Raw genomic sequence first — 19618 nt, forward strand, 5'->3', positions numbered from 1 at the left:
GCCTCGAGGCCATGCATGGAGTGACATCCCTGACATCGTCCTGCTCCTTGTGTCTATCGTGTCAATGGATGTTGGGCCTATGACATTAATGGTATCCTTGGCTGGAGACACTGAACCAAGGTGTTCCCCAGTCAGAGGCGTGAGTGGTTCTGAAGTCATGAGGTGTCTGAGCTGCAGGCTGGGGGTGTTGCAGTTTACAAAGCCAGCTATGAGAGACACCCCTACACATCTGGAATGGAAATGACTCCCAATTACTTGGGAAACCTTGAGCCATGCCAAGCAGATGCTGAGTCAGGCTGACGGGAGAGCCTCAAAGGTCATGCCCCTCAGCCCCGCAGAGCGCAGAGCGGTGAATCCTGGGGTTCTGTCCTTTCCCGGTCTACCTAGCATGCCAGATCCCCCGCTGGTTCCTGGAATCTGCGGCTGTCTCCACCTCAGGCAGGAAATTTGGCAGCGAACTCAGGAGGATGTCACTGGGTTCCTTGCCAGCCAGTCCTCAGAGGACCTGAGTGGGAGGCGGGTTAGGCAGGCTTGGAAGCTCAGGGAAGGCTGCAGGCATGTCTCCACATGCCTGGGCCTGCCCCACAACCTGGTTCTGCAGAGCAGCTGACTGGGAACTTTCCCTGTGGTGCCAATTCCTGAGGCTCCTCTCTCTCAGTGACAGATGCAGGACTCTAGGGAACTGCTCCTAAACTGCCTAGATGCCAGGGGTGGGGTGGGAAACTGGACAGTGGGAGGCCGAGTACACAGGACTGACCAAGGACAAGAAACTGTCTTGGGATGGGGGAGTTGACTTCAGCCTTGAGCACCTGGTACTCACCCAGCGGCTTATATATACCTTCTTATTCACTCTATACAGCCCTGGGGCTACACTGAGCCGGAACTCTTTAGCCCCAGTCTAGTTGAGGTCACAGATAAGAATCTGATGGCCACGACTGCCACTCCTAGAAAATGAAATGATGGAGTAGATGGGAACTCCTTGGGAAACAGAGGTCTTGGATCAGAAGCAGGTACTACTTGGGTGGGATAGGGCTCTTTGGGAGACAAGGGTCCTTGAATGTGGCAAACAGGCTCTTGGAGAATGAAGTCTTCCTCATCATGGGCACTGAGAGTAGGGTTAGGTCCTTCCACAGGGCTGGATGTGTGATGAGAGGGACCAGAGCTGAAGTGAGAGGTCACCAGCTTGGGAGAAGGGGTGGAGCAAGCTTATGGGATAGCCCATGAGGATGTGGGCTCCACCTCAGTGCTGCTCAGTCTCTGGGCTCTGCCTCAGCTTCCTGCCTGCTCCCTGTACCTCAGGTCCTCCCTCTGTAAAGCAAGGGTCATCCTTTAAGATGCCTTAAGCTGTGTCAGAACCAAACAAGATGGCTGAAACCAGGGGCTCCTCCACCGAGACAGTCTCCAGCCTCCCTCCCCCTTGAAGAGCGTTTGTCCACCCCTGGGAGGGTCTGGAAACCACAGGTCACTTTTTTCAGCTGTGTTCACACTGCATGAGCTCTGAAAATGTGCCCCAAAGCTAAGCTTACGCAGGGAAGATGCCAAGAATATCGGCAGAATTCAGACCACACTGGGGCCCACTCAGAACCTGTCAATCTCTAACCCCCTAACAAACTCTCCAGGTGTCCCGACCCCAGGAGAATGACAGGTGCCAGCCTTACTGCCCCACAGGTTGTTAGACTCCAGGACACCACATGGACCACACCTCCTCGCATCCTTAAAGTTGTACTCTCCACTGCCCCAGCCTCTCGCTAGGGAAGAAGAGAGGGCCTGACTACAGGGAAGCTCGCCATTCCCCTGATACCTGTCAGAGGGGACCCACCCCCACTCTGCCTCATGGGCTTGGGTGCTTATTAGAGCCTCTGGCATGCCTACCTGACGAAGACCGGTATTTGGGTCTGAACTCCTCCCAGAGCACCGGCCCATGCTGTTGTCTCTGTCTGTACACGCACCAGTAACTCTTCTAACCAACTTCTTCCCGCATGCAAGGACCATGCGCATCAGTGGCCCGAGGACTCTTTCAAACCTTTAAAATAGGAGCCCCAACTCCACGAGACCCCACAGATCACCCTAGAACCATCACTTCTTGTCCTCCCCATCCCAGCTTGGATTCTGTGGTCTGCACATATGCCGGGCTGCTGTCAGTTATGAGTCTAATAGGGTCTTCTTGCTCTGGGATGGAGGCGGTGGAGGCGGCGGACCCTCCCACCCTGCCCCCATGCCTCCTAGTGACCGTGACAACACCAGAAGCCCATTAGGGGATCAAGCTTCTGCTACCCTCTGTCTTCCATGAACTCACCATGTCCACCATGTCCTTGATGAGTCCAGGCACTCAGGGCTTCAGAGGTACATGTTTGAGGAATTGTTTTGCTTTGTTTTTTTTTTTTTTTTGTGGGGGGGGGTCACATGGGAAAGTGATTGGGGGAGTTCACATCCCCAAGCATCCTTAGAGAACCAGGCTTCCAGGTAGAGGTACTAAGGAAGGCTGTGGCCCAAGGCTTGGGGGAGCAAGGGTATGGGTGCAGGGAGGGGACAGTTCAGAGGTGACTTTGGCCTTTTCTCCTCTCCAGCTGCGGCCTGGAGGTTGCCTACGTATGACATCGTAACTCCAGCGAGGCGTTCACACGGTGTTGTTTTCCTTTAGTGAGCGATTAGCTGGAGCTTACATTCTGTGACACCGGTGGGGTGGCATGCCCGTTGGTCCCGCATAGTTGGTGCCTAGGACTGAAAGCAAAGAGGACTGGAGAAGCCGGGTCACCAGGGGGCGCCATCAGACAGGCTAAAGTCCTAGCCCTGGTGTTCGCACTAAGGAGCCTGGGGGAGTGCGTGGAAGACAGAGCAGGAGCTGCTGGGAGGTTGGCGGGCTGCAGAAGCGGGCTCTGCAGAGGTGATGGGAGAGACTGATAATCACAAGCCCGCACAGCTAACAGGGCACCCTTCCCCCAACACCCTCGACCTACCACCCACCTCCACACGTCTCCTGCCCTCACGTCTTCAGTAGCTTGACTAATATTTACCCAAAGACTAATTTTTATGAAACCCTTTGTGGCTAAAATAAGAAGGATCAAGAGTTATTGTCTATCCAGTTACAGGCAGGGCCCATGGGGGCATGGACTTGGTCCATGGGCGTCCCTTGTCTCAGGTACTGAGTGGCACCTTAAAACAGTTCAGTGACCATGCTCGTTATACACTGAAAACTCAGTGTTTTATAAACTCAGGGGCAATGGGACCCCAACTTGTAACCGTCTACCCCTGACCTGAGACGAAGTCCATGTGCCCTCCCTCTGCACTGACCCTCTACCAGAAGGTCAGGAGTTCACTGCCATTTTCGACCTTACCTGTGATTGGCCTTGGATTGGAGGAGGGTCCCTGCCGTGGGTCTCCGTTGGCTGCTGTCACTCTGGCCCTGCCCATGGAGGGGGGATCATGAAGCTGTTCCAGGCCTGGGCTGTCTTCCCTTAGTCCCCAGAGAGCTCTACTAGTGGCTGAGTCAGATAGGTCCTGTCCTGAGACCACTGGTGCTTCTAACAAAGCCAAGCCTGTGTCAGTACCTGGTTGGGAAGATGCAGCCCGAGGAGGATGGAATTCTCGGGGTCTGAGTCACAAGGGCTCCTGGTGACCACCAGGCAATGGGAGTTGGGACCCCAGAAGCTAAGCTGTCAATCCTCCCTGAATCCCAGCATCACTTGGATCTGAGGAGCCAGTGGCTGTGCTGGGTGGAAATAGTAGGTGTTCTTCAACGGCCTCTGGCCACCAGAAGCAGAGGCAAGAAAGACCCTGTGGATGAGTGGTTCCGTGTCTTTACCAGCCATGGACATGTGGACAGAATGCAGAAACCTCTTGTTCCTCAAGTTCCAGGCCTTTCTCATCCGCCCAGTGAAACTGGCTGCTGCCAGCTGCTGCCCAAGTATAGTTGAGCTCCCGCCCTGATGCTGAGCCTTCGGCACATGGTGACCACCCTCTTCTCCCCCTGCCAGGACCTCTCTTCTCTGATGGGGCAAATGATGCTAAGAAGCCATAGTGCTCAGAATCCACAGATAGATGGATGCATAGGCAGGAAAGTGAGATCCAGGTCTCAGGCATGCAGGAATGCTCAGAACCAAGGTTCAAAATATGCCTTGAGCCCTTCATAATATGATTTCCAAATATGATATTCACCCCTGGACCTGGCAGATGCTGTGACCCTCGACAAAGACACACAGAAGGAACAACATCATCGAGACTTAAGCTAAAGTTGTATCCAGAGGCCTGGCCTTGGCCAACACGAAACTGCCATCCAGACATGGTGACAAAGGACGGACAGGTTGACAGACTCACACTAATGCCTGCTCTGTGGCAAGAGTCCAGGAGCCATGGCCAAGGCCTCTTCCTCCACCCTGGCAAAGGTGCCAGCAGCTGTCTGCTCTGAAGTGTGTCTCTAGAGTACCTTTCTGGTGGCAGCTGGAGGTGGGACAGGTTCAAAACCACATAGTGGGCCCAAGGGGTTGCCTCGCTTTACTGTGTAGACCCACTCAGAGGACCATCTGGGCCCGTTTGTGTCCCATGAGTAATAATATGGGAAAGGCTTGCCCTTGCAGCCAGGGGTCTAGGTGGAAACTGATGGGTGGGCCTTCCTCCCTTCCCTACCTGGACAAGGGCCTCCCTGCAAAGTAAATTCCTCAAGACTCTCACCCTGAGAGGTCACAGCTTCAGTTATCAATGTAAGGAAATGTGTGTTCGAGGTGTGTAAATGTGAAAATGTACTATGTACTATGTAAGGGAATGCGTATGAGGTATGTAAATGTAAATGTGAATGTGTGCACTGTGCATTATACATGTGACTGTACAAGGGTGGGCATGTGTGTGTGGTATGTGTATGAGGAGCTGAAGAGCATAGCCTTGCACACTCACATGTGTATGGGTGTGTACATGTGTGTCCTATGCACATATGAACATACCTATGTGAATGTCAAGCATGTGAGAGTTCTCTGTGGTGGACTTTGGTGGCATATGTCTTGTGAGGGGGAAGCTGGGCCCACTTTTAGGATGAGGTAGAGGCACATGGGTTGCAAATGTGCTATGATTGTCTGCTCTCATTCAACTGGCTAAGCAAGGTAGGAAGTGTGCATGCATTATCAGCCTTCTGCTCTCGCCTGGCTGTCCTGGTTCCCCTTCTGGACCCTGTGAATCAGCTCTGAGCATTCTCCCCAAGGAGCTCAGGCTCCCTGTCTTCAGGTCAAGATTCCTAGATATTCCTGAGGTCCTGGCATCCTGGCATCTATCACTTGGGACCACGACTATGGTGACCTCCAAGAAAGAAGCTGGCTCTAGCATCAGGCTGGGAAGACAGCCAGCTGGACTGGGATGGTGATAGCCCCTGACCCAACTTGCCTGGGCTTGGGGTTTGTTCCAGAAGGCCTCCTCAGGCATTAAACAACATCTCTGCAGCCCTGTTATCCTTGCACATTTAGCTTGTATGTCTGGTGATAACCAAGCTGGGGAGATTGAGTTCCTACACCTAGTGGGTGGCAGTGCATGGCCATGATCAGACCTAAAGATAGGAGTTCCCATCATGTGGATTATATGGTAATACTGGGACTCTTGTTCCTCAATTTCTACCAGGGCCTGTGCCCAGCAACAAGCACAGAGGTGACTCAGGCTGCTGGGCATCCCTGACCTTACCCTGCAGGGACCTTGGCACCCACAATGCCTTCCCCTGAGCACCATGTTACATCATGGATTTGGGCCCATAGCTACTTCTAGATGTTTCCAAGATCTTCAGGGCAGGACTGTCAGCATCACCCACCATTACTGACAGGTACCTATGGAGGACATAGCCACCTTCCTGCCTGTGTCCACATCCCATGGAGGAAGAACATGATCTACAAACATCATATCATATCTCTGGAGGCCAGGGTACACACCTGGGTGGTCCATGCCCCCCTGAGCATTCTTAGGCTACAGCGGATTAGGGGTCTCTACATTACAGCATCACTGTCCTTTCTCCCAGCTATGGCTAGCCTTGCAAGATGGAAATGGAACCCCCAGGGATCTGGTCAGAGAGGCTCTGGAGTGAGCACACCACCCCTGTGCCCCTAGCCATTCAGAGTCCCACCCTTCCCTGCCCTCCAGGTTTTGAATACCTTCTCCAAAGCACTGGTAGCTTCCTTCGCCTTCTTCTTTGTAGAATAGGGGATGCAGCATACCCAGCTGGTCCTTGTCCTGGATGCCAAGAACATGGGAATAGGAATGCCCTCCCTGCCCTGTACCACACCAGCCCCATGGACGGCAGCCCCCACTCCACACTCTCAAACCTCACTGCTCTCACTCCACAAAGACCCAGGGAGGCAGGGCTTTTCCCCAAGACAGCTCATCTCTCCTCCAAACCAGATTCCAAAGCTAGCTGCTTATTTTTGTCCTTCAGGTACCCAAGTCTCTTATTCTCTGGCTAGAGGGACTCTTTAAATACAAGAGACCAACTGAACCTAGTCATAACCTCCAGGCAGCAAAGCCTGTAGGTGGAGAAAGGTAACCTCCATTTATTTTCCGCTCATAGGAGGCAGTGGTTCCCACTATCCTGTGAAGGCAATCACCCAGCTCATGATCAAAGCTGCCCAAGCGGGCAGCAATGGGGCTGTGGGTGCATGGTTGGCCTACCTCACTGAGGGGTCCTGGGCATAGAATTGGAAATCAACAAGGCGAGAGGCACAGATGGGTGTCCCGGCACCTGTCTTAATCAGGTTACATGTAGGACCCTCATCCCTACCAAGTAACTACCAGCTCTCAGGGCTACTCGGGCACCTACTCTACCTAGGGTAGTGAGTATTAGGGATTAGAACCCAGATGCAGACAACAGATTTAACTGTCTATCTCTCAAGATAAAGTGTAAAGCCAACCAGCCTTTTGCCTCTGGTTAAATTCATCCAAAAACCAGAGAGAAAAGGAATCACTTGGAGAAGACTTGCATCTATCAGGTCTGGACCAAGGAGTGTGAAAAGAGTGTCCTGATATCTTGGTAAAGGTTGATATGGTCACCTGTTATGGCCTGGTCATGTGGAGGTCAGTCAGGGAAACTTCGCAGTGTGGATGAACAAAACATCACTGAATTCCTTACCCCAAGTCAGAAGCTTGAAGCAAAGATGGCAAGCACCATAACAATAATTCCCAACTGCCCACCGAGTAGAGGGCTAAGGGGCACCCACCACCCTGCACAAACCCAGCTTATGTCTGAGTATGACGTCAAGGATCATGCAGCCTAGCAGTGTCCTGGGTCTATAAGGTAGGGTTAGGGGGTGATTCTTAAACTCCCCCTTTTCTCTGCTGTTCCACAGTGTCTGTTCCTTGAAGACCACGTGACAGTTTTACAAATCCAAAAGAGAAATTTTATCTTGAAAACCTGAATAAGTAAGCCAAAATACTAACAAAGACACTAATTCTGAGGGGGTGGGAATTTGAGTAACTGCTGTTGTGTTCTTTGTATTTTTCTGTATTGTCAGAAATGAAGTAAAATAGATCCGTGGGCCAGAGGCAACTGTTGCCTGGATCCCAACATCCTTTGTGGCTGATGCCTCTGAACTTCAGGAAGTCTCAAAATTTTGCTGGTCCCCTCAGGGGCATGAGTCCTAGTACCAGTATGCAAAACCTTGTAGGCCTAAGCCCAGCTCTGAGAGGCTCTCCCTGATGGCATCCATGTGTGCAAGGTCTTCCCAACGGGGGACGCTGACACCTTCTGCTTCTTGTCACTTTGCTGGATGAGGAGACGTGGTTTGGTGGTGGAGTGAGATGTGGCTCCTGGTAAATTTGTTCCCAGGCTCTGAGAAAGTTTACCATATTGTTGCTTGTTCCTTGGCCTGTCCGGTCCCCATAATCACTTGGCTTATGCATGGCTCGGGATGGAGGAAAGGCAGGAAGGCACAGTGCTGCCACCATAGGAGTCTGTGGTGGGAATGTCACTTTGATGTGCACCCCCATCCAAGTTATCCCCTGAGCAATACTCACTCATCCTCTGACAAGTCCCCTGTGTCCACTGGAAGCCTCTTCTCTTCTCTCACGGCACAGGTGACCACCTGTGGGAGGGGGTACAACAACCTATGGGACCCACCCAAGGTCAGATAGGGACAGAGAAAGGCTTCACTGTGGCCCTGAATGTCCTCCTTCCAGACAGTACTCTGTCGAGTGGGAATGTCCAACAAGGGACTCTGGGTCCTTGTGAGAGCCTCCATGGCTCCCCGTGTGAGCCTCTATGGCTCCTGGGCTACAGATGGAGAGAACTGGCCTCTCGGTCTACTTCTGCTATTGGCTGACCTTTCTGGAGTCTTTAGAACTCGGGGCCCCATGAGTAGCCTCATAGAGACTTAGTGACCAGTCTTTTTACCATATATAGTGTGATTCAGAAGCTGAAGGTGTAATAGGTGTAATCTGGAAAGGAACCAACTCTCAGGTGCTCCGTAAACTCGTCAACGAGAACTTCAGGAAGCATCCAAAAAGACATCTGCTCATTACAGCAGAGAATTGGAGGAAGACCCCAAATAATTCTGTTGATGAGCCACTGAGAAAGTCTCATCATTTTATGGATAATGATGTTGGTGATTGTAATGATGATGTTGACGGTGATGACGACAATGATGGTGATTATGTGGTGATGATATTGATGATGATGGCAGTGATATTGGTGATGGTGGTGGTGGTGATGGTGATGGTGACAATGGATATCGAGGGTGGAAATATGGAGATAGTGGTAACAATGACAGCAATGGTTGTTACGGCAGTGATAATGTTGACGGTAATGATGGCGGTTACGGCAGTGATAATGTTGACGGTAATGATGGTGGTGAGACCAGTGGTGAGGATGGTGGTGGTACTGTTGGAGATGGTGATGACAGCAGTGTGGGGATAATGGTGATACTTAATTCCAAGGCCACTGTTGTGAGAGCTTCAGGAAACAACCTGGAGATGTGGGTATATGGTTCCACGATGGACAACTCAAGCACAAGAGGTTCATGAGTGTTTTGAGCTGTTACTGAGAAAGCCATCGGTCTCCCATTCTCTCAGCCTCCTTCTGAGACTCCCTCAGAGGCTCTGGGTACCCAAGGACCCAGGTTTGTGCTAAAGCAGAGAGAGAGGAGACACAGGTGTTTTCCTTCTACACCCACAGTCAGTCCTCAGCACTAGCGCCATGGAGAGTCCCTGGAACTTCTGGCCTTGGGTCTCTGCCTCACCCTTCATGCGTCTGTTACACCCGCCCCCCACAGTGTGGGTGCTCTCCCAGGGGGTAGTTTGGACCTCTGGTCTGGAGGGTTTGCTGTACCTCCTCTTCAATATGGTCTCCCAGGTCGATCTCCACAAACACAGATGGTTTCTATGGATGGAAGCAGTAATTTATGAGTGAGTTTAGAAGGACCTGCAAGGTTCTGACTTGTAGACATCTAGGTCTGGGTGGTTCCACCAGTTTCTGGTGATGACAGAGAGCCCCTCTGAAGCACAGACAGCAGTGTCCAGAAGACTAGCTCTGGGCACGAGAGGAGTGTGGCCTTCTGACCCATTCCTACTCAGGGGAAACAAGCTCTTCACATTCCATGAGTTTCTTCCTCCTCACCTCAAGTGGTAGGGCCTTCAGGTGACAAGGCACTGTGAAGACCTGGGGATCCCTCCCCAGCCCTGACCTACTGGGAGCATGTGGCTCACATCCATACATTTGCCTAGAGCCAAGCTTCATTGAAATGAGATCTACTCTATGAAGCGGGATGATCCGGCAGCTCAGAGTATGCCACCTCGGTCTCTGACTCTTTGGCTGGCCCAGAATCTTGCCAAGGACTTCTGCTGTGACGTGTGGTGAAATATGTGTCCCTCTGTGACTGTTCCCTAGAACAGGGTCTGGGAAGGAAGATAAAGCTACCTTCCTCCATGAAGGGCACCGTGGAATTCCTAATTCAGTCTGAGGCTTGCACCGATGCCCCTCAGTGACCAAGGTCAGGTGTGCCTGGCTCTGGGGTGTGTGTGTATTATTCTGGGTCAAGTTCAATTGGAAGGGGAAATCGTCTCAAGATCCACACCTTAATTGACTTCCTTGTTTGGCAAGCTAGGGCACGATGCTGCAGGGTCAGGAAAAGAGGTCCAGAGCTTGGTCCCTGAACCCCTTTCTAGCCTGGATGGACAGCACAGCACCTGCTCAGATGGTTTTAAGGGCTACAAGTCTACAGTGCGCGAATAGCCCACTGGGAGTTGCGCACAGACAGACTTGCACATCTTAACTCCTGTGACTAAAGGGAGAAATGCTTGCCTGTTTTTCTAGAAGGTTATTCAGCTTCATGGACTCTGGCTCTTGTCCCTATAAGTCAAAGAAGATACCAGTAGGTCAGTACAGGGGACGCCACGCAGGCGGCCAGGGTGCGCAGGGGTGTGCAGAGCTGCCCGAGGCCTGACCTCGGCCACTGAGGTACATCTTCCTTTGCCGGCATCATCTTGTTCTGTGGTGCTGGCCTCTGAGCTGCTCTTCTCTGGCTCTGTTTTCCCACACTTTGGGTCCAGTTTTCCGGGCTCATCCTGGTTCTTTTTCTTTCTGTCTTCCTCTAGGCTCACCTGACTGGAGATAAGTGGGTCGGGGAGGCGTTGAAAAAGCGGTTTGGAATAAGTGTCACGACAGGAATCAGTTGCTGACTTTCTGGCTCCTCCCCTAACGCTGGGAGTGGGGTAAAGCCTGTGGACCCTTTGGGGGCAAAAAGGCTCTCCTCTGTCCCCTAATAACTCATCTTGTCTGGAGACACCAGCCCGACCCCCTCCAGGTAGAGACCTTAGGGCTATGGGGATCAGTGGACTGATCTGTGTCTGCCACTCATGCCTACGTTCGTGGCTCCCCTACTCCATGTTCTTTGTTGAGTGTGACTAAGGGGAACACAGGCACATCCTCACTGTTGCCAGAGGTAAGACTCAGATAGCTAGCTGCTGCCTGCTGACGTGTTTTGGGTTGCATCACCCCAAGGCCTTCCAAGCTCCAACCTGTCCTTTTCCCGAGGCTAGACAGCAACTACAGCCTTATGTGACATGTGGGTACCTAGTTCTACCATCCAATGGCACCTTCAGTGGCGTCCTAGGCACCAACATCCCTCCCACCTCAATGCTTTCTGGTCTAGCTCCTTCTAATGATGTGGGCTCATGGGAAATCATGTGTAAACAGACAGCTTGGCCTGTGCCTGGCCCATGGTGAACAGACGTTGGGATCTGAGAAGGGTCTTTGGGTTCAATGACCTTTAAGCCCTATGGAAGGCAGTGCAGAGGGATGGCTCTGTGTTAGGCGGCCAGACAGCCTGTTGTATCTGAGCAATAGTGGGGAGGCTGGTTATGTACCCTCCCTGCTCAGCAAGGACACCTCAATGGGCCCGGTTGACATGAGACAAGGTGGAGCTTCCTCTCTGGGAGAGGCACGTGGAGGTATTTGAGATACTTTCACCAAAGCCCGTATGATGCCAGACAAGGACCAGCCAGAAGGGCTACCCAGGAAGGGAGCAGGACTGCCTGCAGCTCCGGGACACACTATGGTGGGTTCTGTTTTCACGATGAATCCTTCAGATAAAGAGGATCCTCAACCATCCCAAGCAACCCCCGCTAAAAGGACTCTTCCTGAGTCCTGACCCCGAGGGAGGGCTCCATCCCTGCTCCCCACGACCTCAGTGCTCACATTTCAGAAGAACGTGTCTTCCACTTACCAGATGATGTCATCAGTGTCATTTCTTGGATCCTCAGAGTCTGAGCAGCAAGGGCGGTCGGTCAGTAAACGAACATTCCAAGGTAGGATGGCTCCTGCACCTAGACCTCCCCACAGTTTGCCACCTCACAGGTTCACTGTCCTGCCTGGTACTCCTCTCAGGGCAGGTTCAAGGCCAGCCCGAGGGGGAACAGCCATGGCTCAAAAGAGTTCCTTTCCTCATCTACTTCCTTGGCCATGCTCCAAACCCATGTCCATCTTTCCCCCTAGTCCAGCACCTTCCATGCCTAGGCTCGAGTTTTCAGCCTGCTTCATGCACAGTTGCAAAAGCCCACCCCCTTGCTCTATTATTCTCCCTCTGTGACCCAGGCTGGGCATCCAGGGCCTCCTGGAACACACTCAGGGGTCCCCAGATCTTCCTCATCCCATCATGGATTACTGGAATGGCAGGACAGGAGACAAGGAAAAGGGACCCTCACAAGATGGCCACTTGCTAGAGATGGGGTGGCTTGTTCAGGAACATCCTGGCCACTGATGCCTCCTAGCTCTGAGGGCCATCACTGGGATGATCTGAATTATCCTCTATCTCATGGGGCAGGAGGTACCTTGAATGTGCTCAAGGCTGAGGAGACCCTAACAAGTGGACATGAGACATGAATTGCACAGCTTCAGGGAAGTAACTGCAGGGAATCGTGCACTAGTTGGCCTGTGAGCTTCCCCCTGACATGGCATACTCCTTCTGCATTTAACTTCCTCCCCTCCCCTTCCAGGCATCTGGTAGCCCAGCACAGCATCTCACGGGAAGAGTCATGTGCAGATGACTTCACTGAGGCCTCATTCTGGATTCTCCCCCAGGGTTGCCATGGAGGCCAGACCTCAGCATGGATGGCTGGTATTATCTGATCCTCATGGTAGCTTTGGGATTCAGAGGGGAATCCAAAATGTTAAAGAAGAGTTGTGGGAAAAGCCAAGCCCAGAGACTGGGCTGGAGGCTGCCCTGCTCTGGATGGTTCCCTAACAACGGGCTAGCCCTTTCCTTGGGGTCAGCTCCCAGACTGGTTGATGCCCGCGCAGGAGACAGCTCCTCCCCAGTCGGTCCTCTCTTTCCATCCCCCCCCCACCTCCCCCCCCCCCCCCCCCCCCCCCCCGCTGTCCTTCATAGAGACGCTAGGTGCTTTCAAGCTGCCTCCTTCCCAGAAGGGAGCTTGTCCCCTCCTGTGCTCAGCACGCCTGGCCTTGGCCTGTGCCGTGTGTGCCCTTTCTCAGGAGACCTCTGCTGCCCACAGTGCTGGACCCGGACTTGTGGGCATCTGTGGATGGAAGCTGCCTGCCCAACAGAGAAGCACGAGACAGAGGCCTTTTTGCTTTGTGTGTGGGGCGTGTGTGCATGCGTGCGTGCATGTGTGTGTGTGTGTGTGTGTGTGTGTGTGTGTGTGTGTGTGTTACATAGCTTTGTACAACAATTCGGACCTTGGCAGTTCTAGGCAGGTTTCAGTCCCATCCCAGCCAAAGGGTCAGAATGACTTGAGGAGAGTAGCTCCATGGAAGGCCTCCTGGTTGTTTAAATATTTCCAGAAGGATTTAAAAATGGTCTGGAAGGGCTGGAGAAACGCTGTTAAAAGCACTGGCTGCTCTTCTACAGGTCCAGGGTTCGATTCCCTGCACTCACACGGGGGCTCATAACTCTAATTTCAATTCTAGGGTATCCAAAGCCCTCTTCTGATCTTCATAGAACTACATGTATGTAAGTAACACAGGCATACACACTAGCCTAACACCCATACACATAAAATAAAGATCTCTGCCAGCCCTACCTGAGTATACCTATCTACATGCACCTGTGTTTTAGAAGATGCTAACTATAAGGAGAATCTTCTAGCCCTGATCCTTCCTGTGAAATGTACTTGGCAAAGAACAGTCAAGAGAAAGGTAGGATTTCCATAGCCTGGTGCAGTTCTTGAGGTAGAAGCCAGCTACTTCTTACAGGAATGTGCCTTGCATGATGCGCAAACTGTCCATGTTCAGATGTCCACAAACTCTACTTTCTTGAGGTTGGGTCGGGTCTGGCCTGCCCTCCCAGCCCACCAGGAGAGAGCCAAGCCCCACCTAGCTCCTTACGTAGTAGTTTCCTGATGCAGACTGGTGGATCCCCCTTCTGGTGCAAGCCACCCACACTCCTGCTCCTCTGGAGTTCAGCCCCCTCACTGGCCACCTTGAGGTATCCAGGGGTTATTCCTGAAGGCAGGGCTCCAGGACCAGGCCGGTGCCTCCTGTGAATGGGGGGATCCTTTTCCATCCTGACCCAGAGGGGAGGAGGGAGCCACCAGCGCAGCCTCAGACCAAAGGCATCTCTGCCAACCTCTCTCCCTTTCTCTCCTCCAGCGAAGTGGTCCAGAGCATGCTCAGTCTCCGTTGCTAAGGTACTGCTGTGACATCACAAGGCAGAGCTGAATGTTTGTGGAGGGCCGTCCCGGAGGTCTCTGCAGGCTCGAGGTTTTTTTCAGGGGTTTCATGTCTGCTGCTTTCCTGTACTTCTGGATTCTTCAACAGCCCGGGGCCTTCCCGAAGACAATGCCTCACAAATGTGTGTTCCGGACGCCTGAGCTTTCTCCCATTTGAGAATCTTCCTTTTTCTTCAGAGATGAGGATGGCAGGAGGCAAAGTCAGGAAAATGAACGAAGGGCCCTGGGTCAGTGTGATCAGATTTACATCCAGGCCAACGGGTCAGAACTCACCCAGAGAGGAGGGCTTGGCGGAAGACATTTTGGTGGTTTAAATGACCCCGACGTAAGAATCTGTCTACATAGGACCACAGTCTGGATGGGTTCAACTGGAAAAATGACTCCCAGTTGAAGGCTGGAGGGTGAGATCCAGGAGGGGCAGGGCTGGCTCCCCTGCAGCCCCTCACAGGGTCTACAGACGTCAACTTCAAGGGGCTGTCCCCAGTCTGTGTCTGCATCTTTTCTCTGAAGGCACCAGGCACGCTGGGTTAGGGCTCCCCCTAGTGTCAACATAACGCATAACTATCCCCTCAAACTGAATAAAAGTTTATTCTGGAGCTAAATGTAAGTCATCACTGCCTCGGAGCACATTCAAATGACCCCAAACTCCATGCCCCAACATGGTGACAGTTGAAAAAGTTTCTTTTAAATTTACTAATTATTGCTGAGCGGCGGTGGCACACACCTTTAATCCCCGCACTTGGGAGGCAGAGCCAGGTGGATCTCTGTGAGTTCGAGGCCAGCCTGGTCTGCAGAGGGAGATCCAGGGCAGGCACCAAAACTACACAGAGAAACCCTGTCTCGAAAAATTTTTTTAAAAATTACTAATTATAGGCGCGCGCGCATGTGTGTGTGCATGTGTGTGTGCGTGTGTGTGTGTGTGTGTGTGTGTGTGTGTGTGTGTGTGTATGGTGTACGTGCACATGAGTTGGTATGGTCCAGAAAAGGGTATTAGGTCTCCTGGAGTTGGAGTCACAGGCAGTTAGTTGTGAGCTATTCAATCTGAGTTCTGGGACTGAACTCGAAGAGCAAGATGTGCTCTTTGTACTGTCTTCAGCCTCTGGAAGTTCTTATCTTAGCAGGACAAGGAAAGCCATAAACAAAGGTACTTTTCAAATACATTGGCGGAAATATTAAATAGATGGCCACAGAAAAAAGCAGGGCTCTTCAGCTCTAGGTCTCAGCTGCTATCTGGTGGCATCCGCCACCTTTTGGTTCGGGAAATCCGAGTTTCGTGGTGAGTGCATTGTGAAGGGTTGTTGTACCTGTTAGTCACAGGCTGTTAGGTCAGACACAGAGGTAGGCAAGGAATGGCCCTGAAGGTGTCTAGAGATAGCCCGAGATAAACTAATTAGGCTCTGGACCTGCAACATTGCAACTTCTCCACAGTCATTGAGGTTCTCATCAGTTAACCAGCTTCACTGTAAGGTGTCAATCTTTCTAGGAGCTTTGATTCACGTTAGTGACCTTATTTCATAACTTTCCAAGGCCCCCTTCTCAAGCTCAGCCATGTCTGAGGTTTCTGGTGTTAGGTCATCAACTTCTGATGCTGGGGCACAGCTCGACCTAACACAGCCTAACAGAAGTTCCCTGGCTCCCCGCTCGAGTCCACAGCCACCGATAGCCACGATGTTGGCGGGAAGGGCACCCTGCCTCTCCAGGGCTTTAGATCGGGCCTGAGAATCAAATTGACTCAAGGTATATTCAGCAGGAAGACAGGTATATGAATTTATTTCTCTGGCACGGGCCCTGTGCTGGCTAGTTTCTGTCAACTTGACACACAAACACATCAGCATCAAACCATAAATTCTCCTTTGTTGTTTGTCCCCAAGATGTCATGTTAATATTACCATGACAGAAAACAGTTTAGCTTTTCAAAGTCCCGGAGTCTTTTAACAATTCCAATAACTGAAAAGTTTAAGTTTCTCTTTAAAAACCCAACATCTCTTTAAAAATCCGAAGTCACTCAACTGTGGGCTCATGGAAAGTTAATACCTTACATTTTCTTGTTCCACAAGGAAAGAACCAGGTAAGTTACAATTAAAGCTAAGCAAAACCAAAATTAAATAGCTTAGTGTCTGGTGTCTAGGACTCACATATGACCTTCTGGGCTCCAAAGGGTTGCGAATCCCTCTCTCCCACACAGTATGCCACCCAGCAGCTTTCTTCCATGGGTCCTGCCCTCGATCCTGCTTGAGTTTCTGCCCTGCCTTCCCAATGATTGGTTCTGCCCTGCCTTCCCAATGACTGGTTCTGCCCTGCCTTCCCAATGACTGGCTGTGACCAGGATGTATAAGCCCAATCCCTTTCCTCTCCAAGTTACTCTTGGTTGTGGTGTTTACCACAGTCATAGGAGCCAAACGAAGACAAAGCTTCATAAATAATGAAGCCTAAAGTAGCAAAATAAATGTTTTCCTGCTAGCTGAATGGAGAAGAATGGCTCAGTGAGGTCTGCACGGAGAGTCCCTCACTCTACTCTCAGGGGGACAAAGCTCCTCCTTCAGGGCAGATGTTCACTGAGGTTTCTATCTGCAGCCACTGGCTTTGCAAGTGACCTCAAAATCACTCCTTCGGAGCATACAGCTCCCGAAAGCCAGGTCACCCTGTGCAGGCAGGTGTCTCCACACACACACACATCCCTCTCACACCCAGCATCTCACATACAGGAGGCTGCAGGCCACCTGGTCCAGTGACCATCGTAGAGACCTAGCACCCACGGGGTTGGTGGCCACCCTATCCCACTCCAGAAGCTCTGATGGTTGGAGCTCAAGATGGAAGCCTAGAGGTAGTTCATGGAGACTGCTTTCTCCAGTGACTAACAGACCTTAGGGGAGAAAGGTACACAGACATGACTGAGTTCTCCATCAGGGAGAGCTATGGAGGGGCTTAGAGCCCTGTGTACTCTGGTGTTTCGTTTTCTATATCTCCTCCTCCACTCCCCAGGTACTAGTCTATTCCCAGCTTCCTAGTTATCCCTCGGTTGACTCTTTCTTATAAAATTTATTTATTTATTTATTTATTTATTTATTTATTTATTTTTTTTTTTTTTTTATATTTTTTTTTCCTGGAGCTGAGGACCGAACCCAGGGCCTTGCACTTGCTAGGCAAGCGCTCTACCACTGAGCTAAATCCCCGACCTCCCCTCGTTTGACTCTTAACTGACGTGATCAAATGTGAACCCTGCTCCCACCCCAGTGAGCTGAATCCTAACTAACTAGGCATGCTAGACTGTGAGCTGGGCCTTAAATAGGCATACCCCAGAATAAACTGAGTCTTAACTAGCCATGACTCAGTGTGAGCTGAGTTCTAATTAGGCATGCTCCAGTTTGAGCTGAGCCCTGACTAGGTATGCCCAAGCGTGAACTGGGCCCGAGACAAGCACGTTCTAGTATAAGCAGAGCTCTGATTTGGCAGTGAGACCTCTGGCTTGGTATTATCCAATTCTTTATGGATACTTCGCTTCCAGCTGATCCAGGCTGACAGAGGCCTGTGGCCAGGGCAGCAGACACTCGCCACTCCATTCCTAGCAGTTCACTGGCAGACGAGAGGCCAAGGAGCAGGGTCACACCTTCCTTGCTCCACTGCACACACTTCTTCAGCCAGAGGTGGCTGACCGGCGACCCATGTCCGTCTCACCTTGTCCTGGGAAGCCTTCTGGCCTGAGTTCTTGGCCCCAGAGAAATGTCTCATTCAGTGCTCTCAAAGCCAAACTCCAGACTTTTCTTATAATGGTTCAGGCTCCCAGTGGAATTAAAGGAAGAGAAATGAGTAAAAGTCAAATGGAGAACAGGGATAAGGGAATTAGGTGATGTAGTGGTGTCCCTCGCCGGGTGAGGGGCCTCCATGCTGTGGCCCTTTCACTCTCTAGGCCTCCAAGAGAGGCAGCAAGGCCTGAGTAGCCATGCAGCCCCCCAAAGCCTCCGCATGTCTGCTCCACACACTTCTGCCACGAGCTCAGTCCACTGGGTCCCTGCAGACATGGGAGGAATCTATCCCCGCCTAGCTTAGTTGTCTTCAACTACATAGGACCCCCCAGTGGTGCCTAATGCCATACTCTTTTGAGGACACCAAAAAGGCAGGCTCTCACAGAGTCATCAGTGGACACCACATGTCAGAGACATCATATGCTATCAGAAATGCCACCTGTCATCAGAGACGCCACCTGTCTGGTCTGACAGCGATGCTATCTACCTTTATCTGCCACCCTTCCTGTAGGGTACCTCCTGTACACTGTTCCCACCATGTGAACCCCTCCGGAAATCCAAACCACTCCTCAGAAAGAATAAAACATCTGTTTTTAATCGACCGATAAAATACATTGCAAATTGTTAGTATCTTATAAACAGAAACATTAAGTTACAAATCCATGTTAAAAACCGGTTCAGTGCAGCCTAACTGCTGTGTCCAGAGACTTTTTTATCCTCCATTTCTGTGACAACCAATGCTGTTATGTTTTCTAGATGAAGAGTGAACATCCCAACAAGAACAAAGAAACTGGCACTGGGGTGCGCGGGGTGTCCTTCAGCAACATCTGCCCACAGAGTGCCTCTCTCAGCCTCTGGAGATGCTTCGTGGGATGAGGCTCCAGCAGCACTGTGGGGCCAAGCTGATGCAGTCTGTCTTGTCTGTTTCAGCACCCTCCCACCCCAATCAAAAGTATCTCTAGACATTGCCACGTATAGCCTGTTGGGTTCACAAAGACACAGGCATGTGAAATACCATGTTTGGCCTTTATTGCTGATGATGCAGCCCCCAGCCTGGGTCTCTGTCCCTGAGGACCCTTTGGATTTGTGAGAAAACAAATACTGTTCCCTTTGGATTTCCCTGTACCATCCCCTTTAATGCATATAGGTGTCGATGTTCCAAACTGCCTTATATCAAAATGCTATTTAAAAACAGTCCTTTAAAAACATTAAGAAAAACAGCTTGAAAAATGCACATTTAAAAACTCTTCCCCAAACTTTCATCAAGGTAGCAAGCATGTGGACTTTAGTTTAAAAAACTCACCTGGCATCCAGACGTGTGCTCAAACTGAGGGTTGATGGTCACCCAGCGAAGACTGGGCTCACAGACCTCCCTCTCCATGTCCCCAAAGATCAAAGACTTCCGGTACCATTCTGTCCATCCCAGCCACAAAACGACCCTTCGGCCAGGAACAAACCAACACAAACTAAGGAAAAAGGCTGCCTGCCTGCTGGCTGCCAGAAAAACACTGCTTCTAACATCCCAGACAAGGATTGAGTACAATTGCTACGGCTAGGGCCACAGAGTTCAGCAGGCCAAGAACAAGAGACAGTGTACTGTGCGGAAGGTGCACATGGCCATGAATGAACCAGCCGCGCCTCCATGAGGAGGGACTGGGCCATGTGGGAACAGGTTTAGACAAAGTCCGCACTCCCCTAATAGTTAACAGATCCCTGGATCCCCGTAAAACCAAAGT

At 51.4% G+C, this 19618-nt stretch overlaps 1 protein-coding gene across 5 annotated transcripts; it reads right to left on the reverse strand.

The window, feature by feature from the left end:
- Positions 1-2350: 2350 nt before the first annotated feature.
- On the reverse strand, positions 2351-14087 carry C17H13orf46 (chromosome 17 C13orf46 homolog). Of its 5 annotated transcripts, none has more exons than XM_059244520.1 (9): positions 13784-14084; positions 11679-11718; positions 10399-10558; positions 10256-10303; positions 9284-9334; positions 7975-8042; positions 6120-6198; positions 3336-3403; positions 2351-2721 (listed from the first exon to the last, which is right to left on the reverse strand). In XM_059244520.1, exons 1-9 carry the CDS (start codon positions 13971-13973, stop codon positions 2649-2651), a joined length of 777 nt encoding a protein of 258 aa, XP_059100503.1. In that variant the 5' UTR covers positions 13974-14084; the 3' UTR covers positions 2351-2648. The 5 variants fall into 5 exon arrangements, 4 of the variants coding, with proteins under 4 accessions (XP_059100503.1, XP_059100504.1, XP_059100506.1 ...); XM_059244521.1 differs by having other exon boundaries at positions 13796-14080; XR_009374874.1 differs by having other exon boundaries at positions 2621-2721; positions 3336-3521; positions 13784-14085.
- Positions 14088-19618: the final 5531 nt, after the last annotated feature.

The sequence above is a fragment of the Peromyscus eremicus genome, chromosome 17 (genome assembly GCF_949786415.1).
Source record: "Peromyscus eremicus chromosome 17, PerEre_H2_v1, whole genome shotgun sequence".
NCBI lineage: Eukaryota > Metazoa > Chordata > Mammalia > Rodentia > Cricetidae > Peromyscus > Peromyscus eremicus.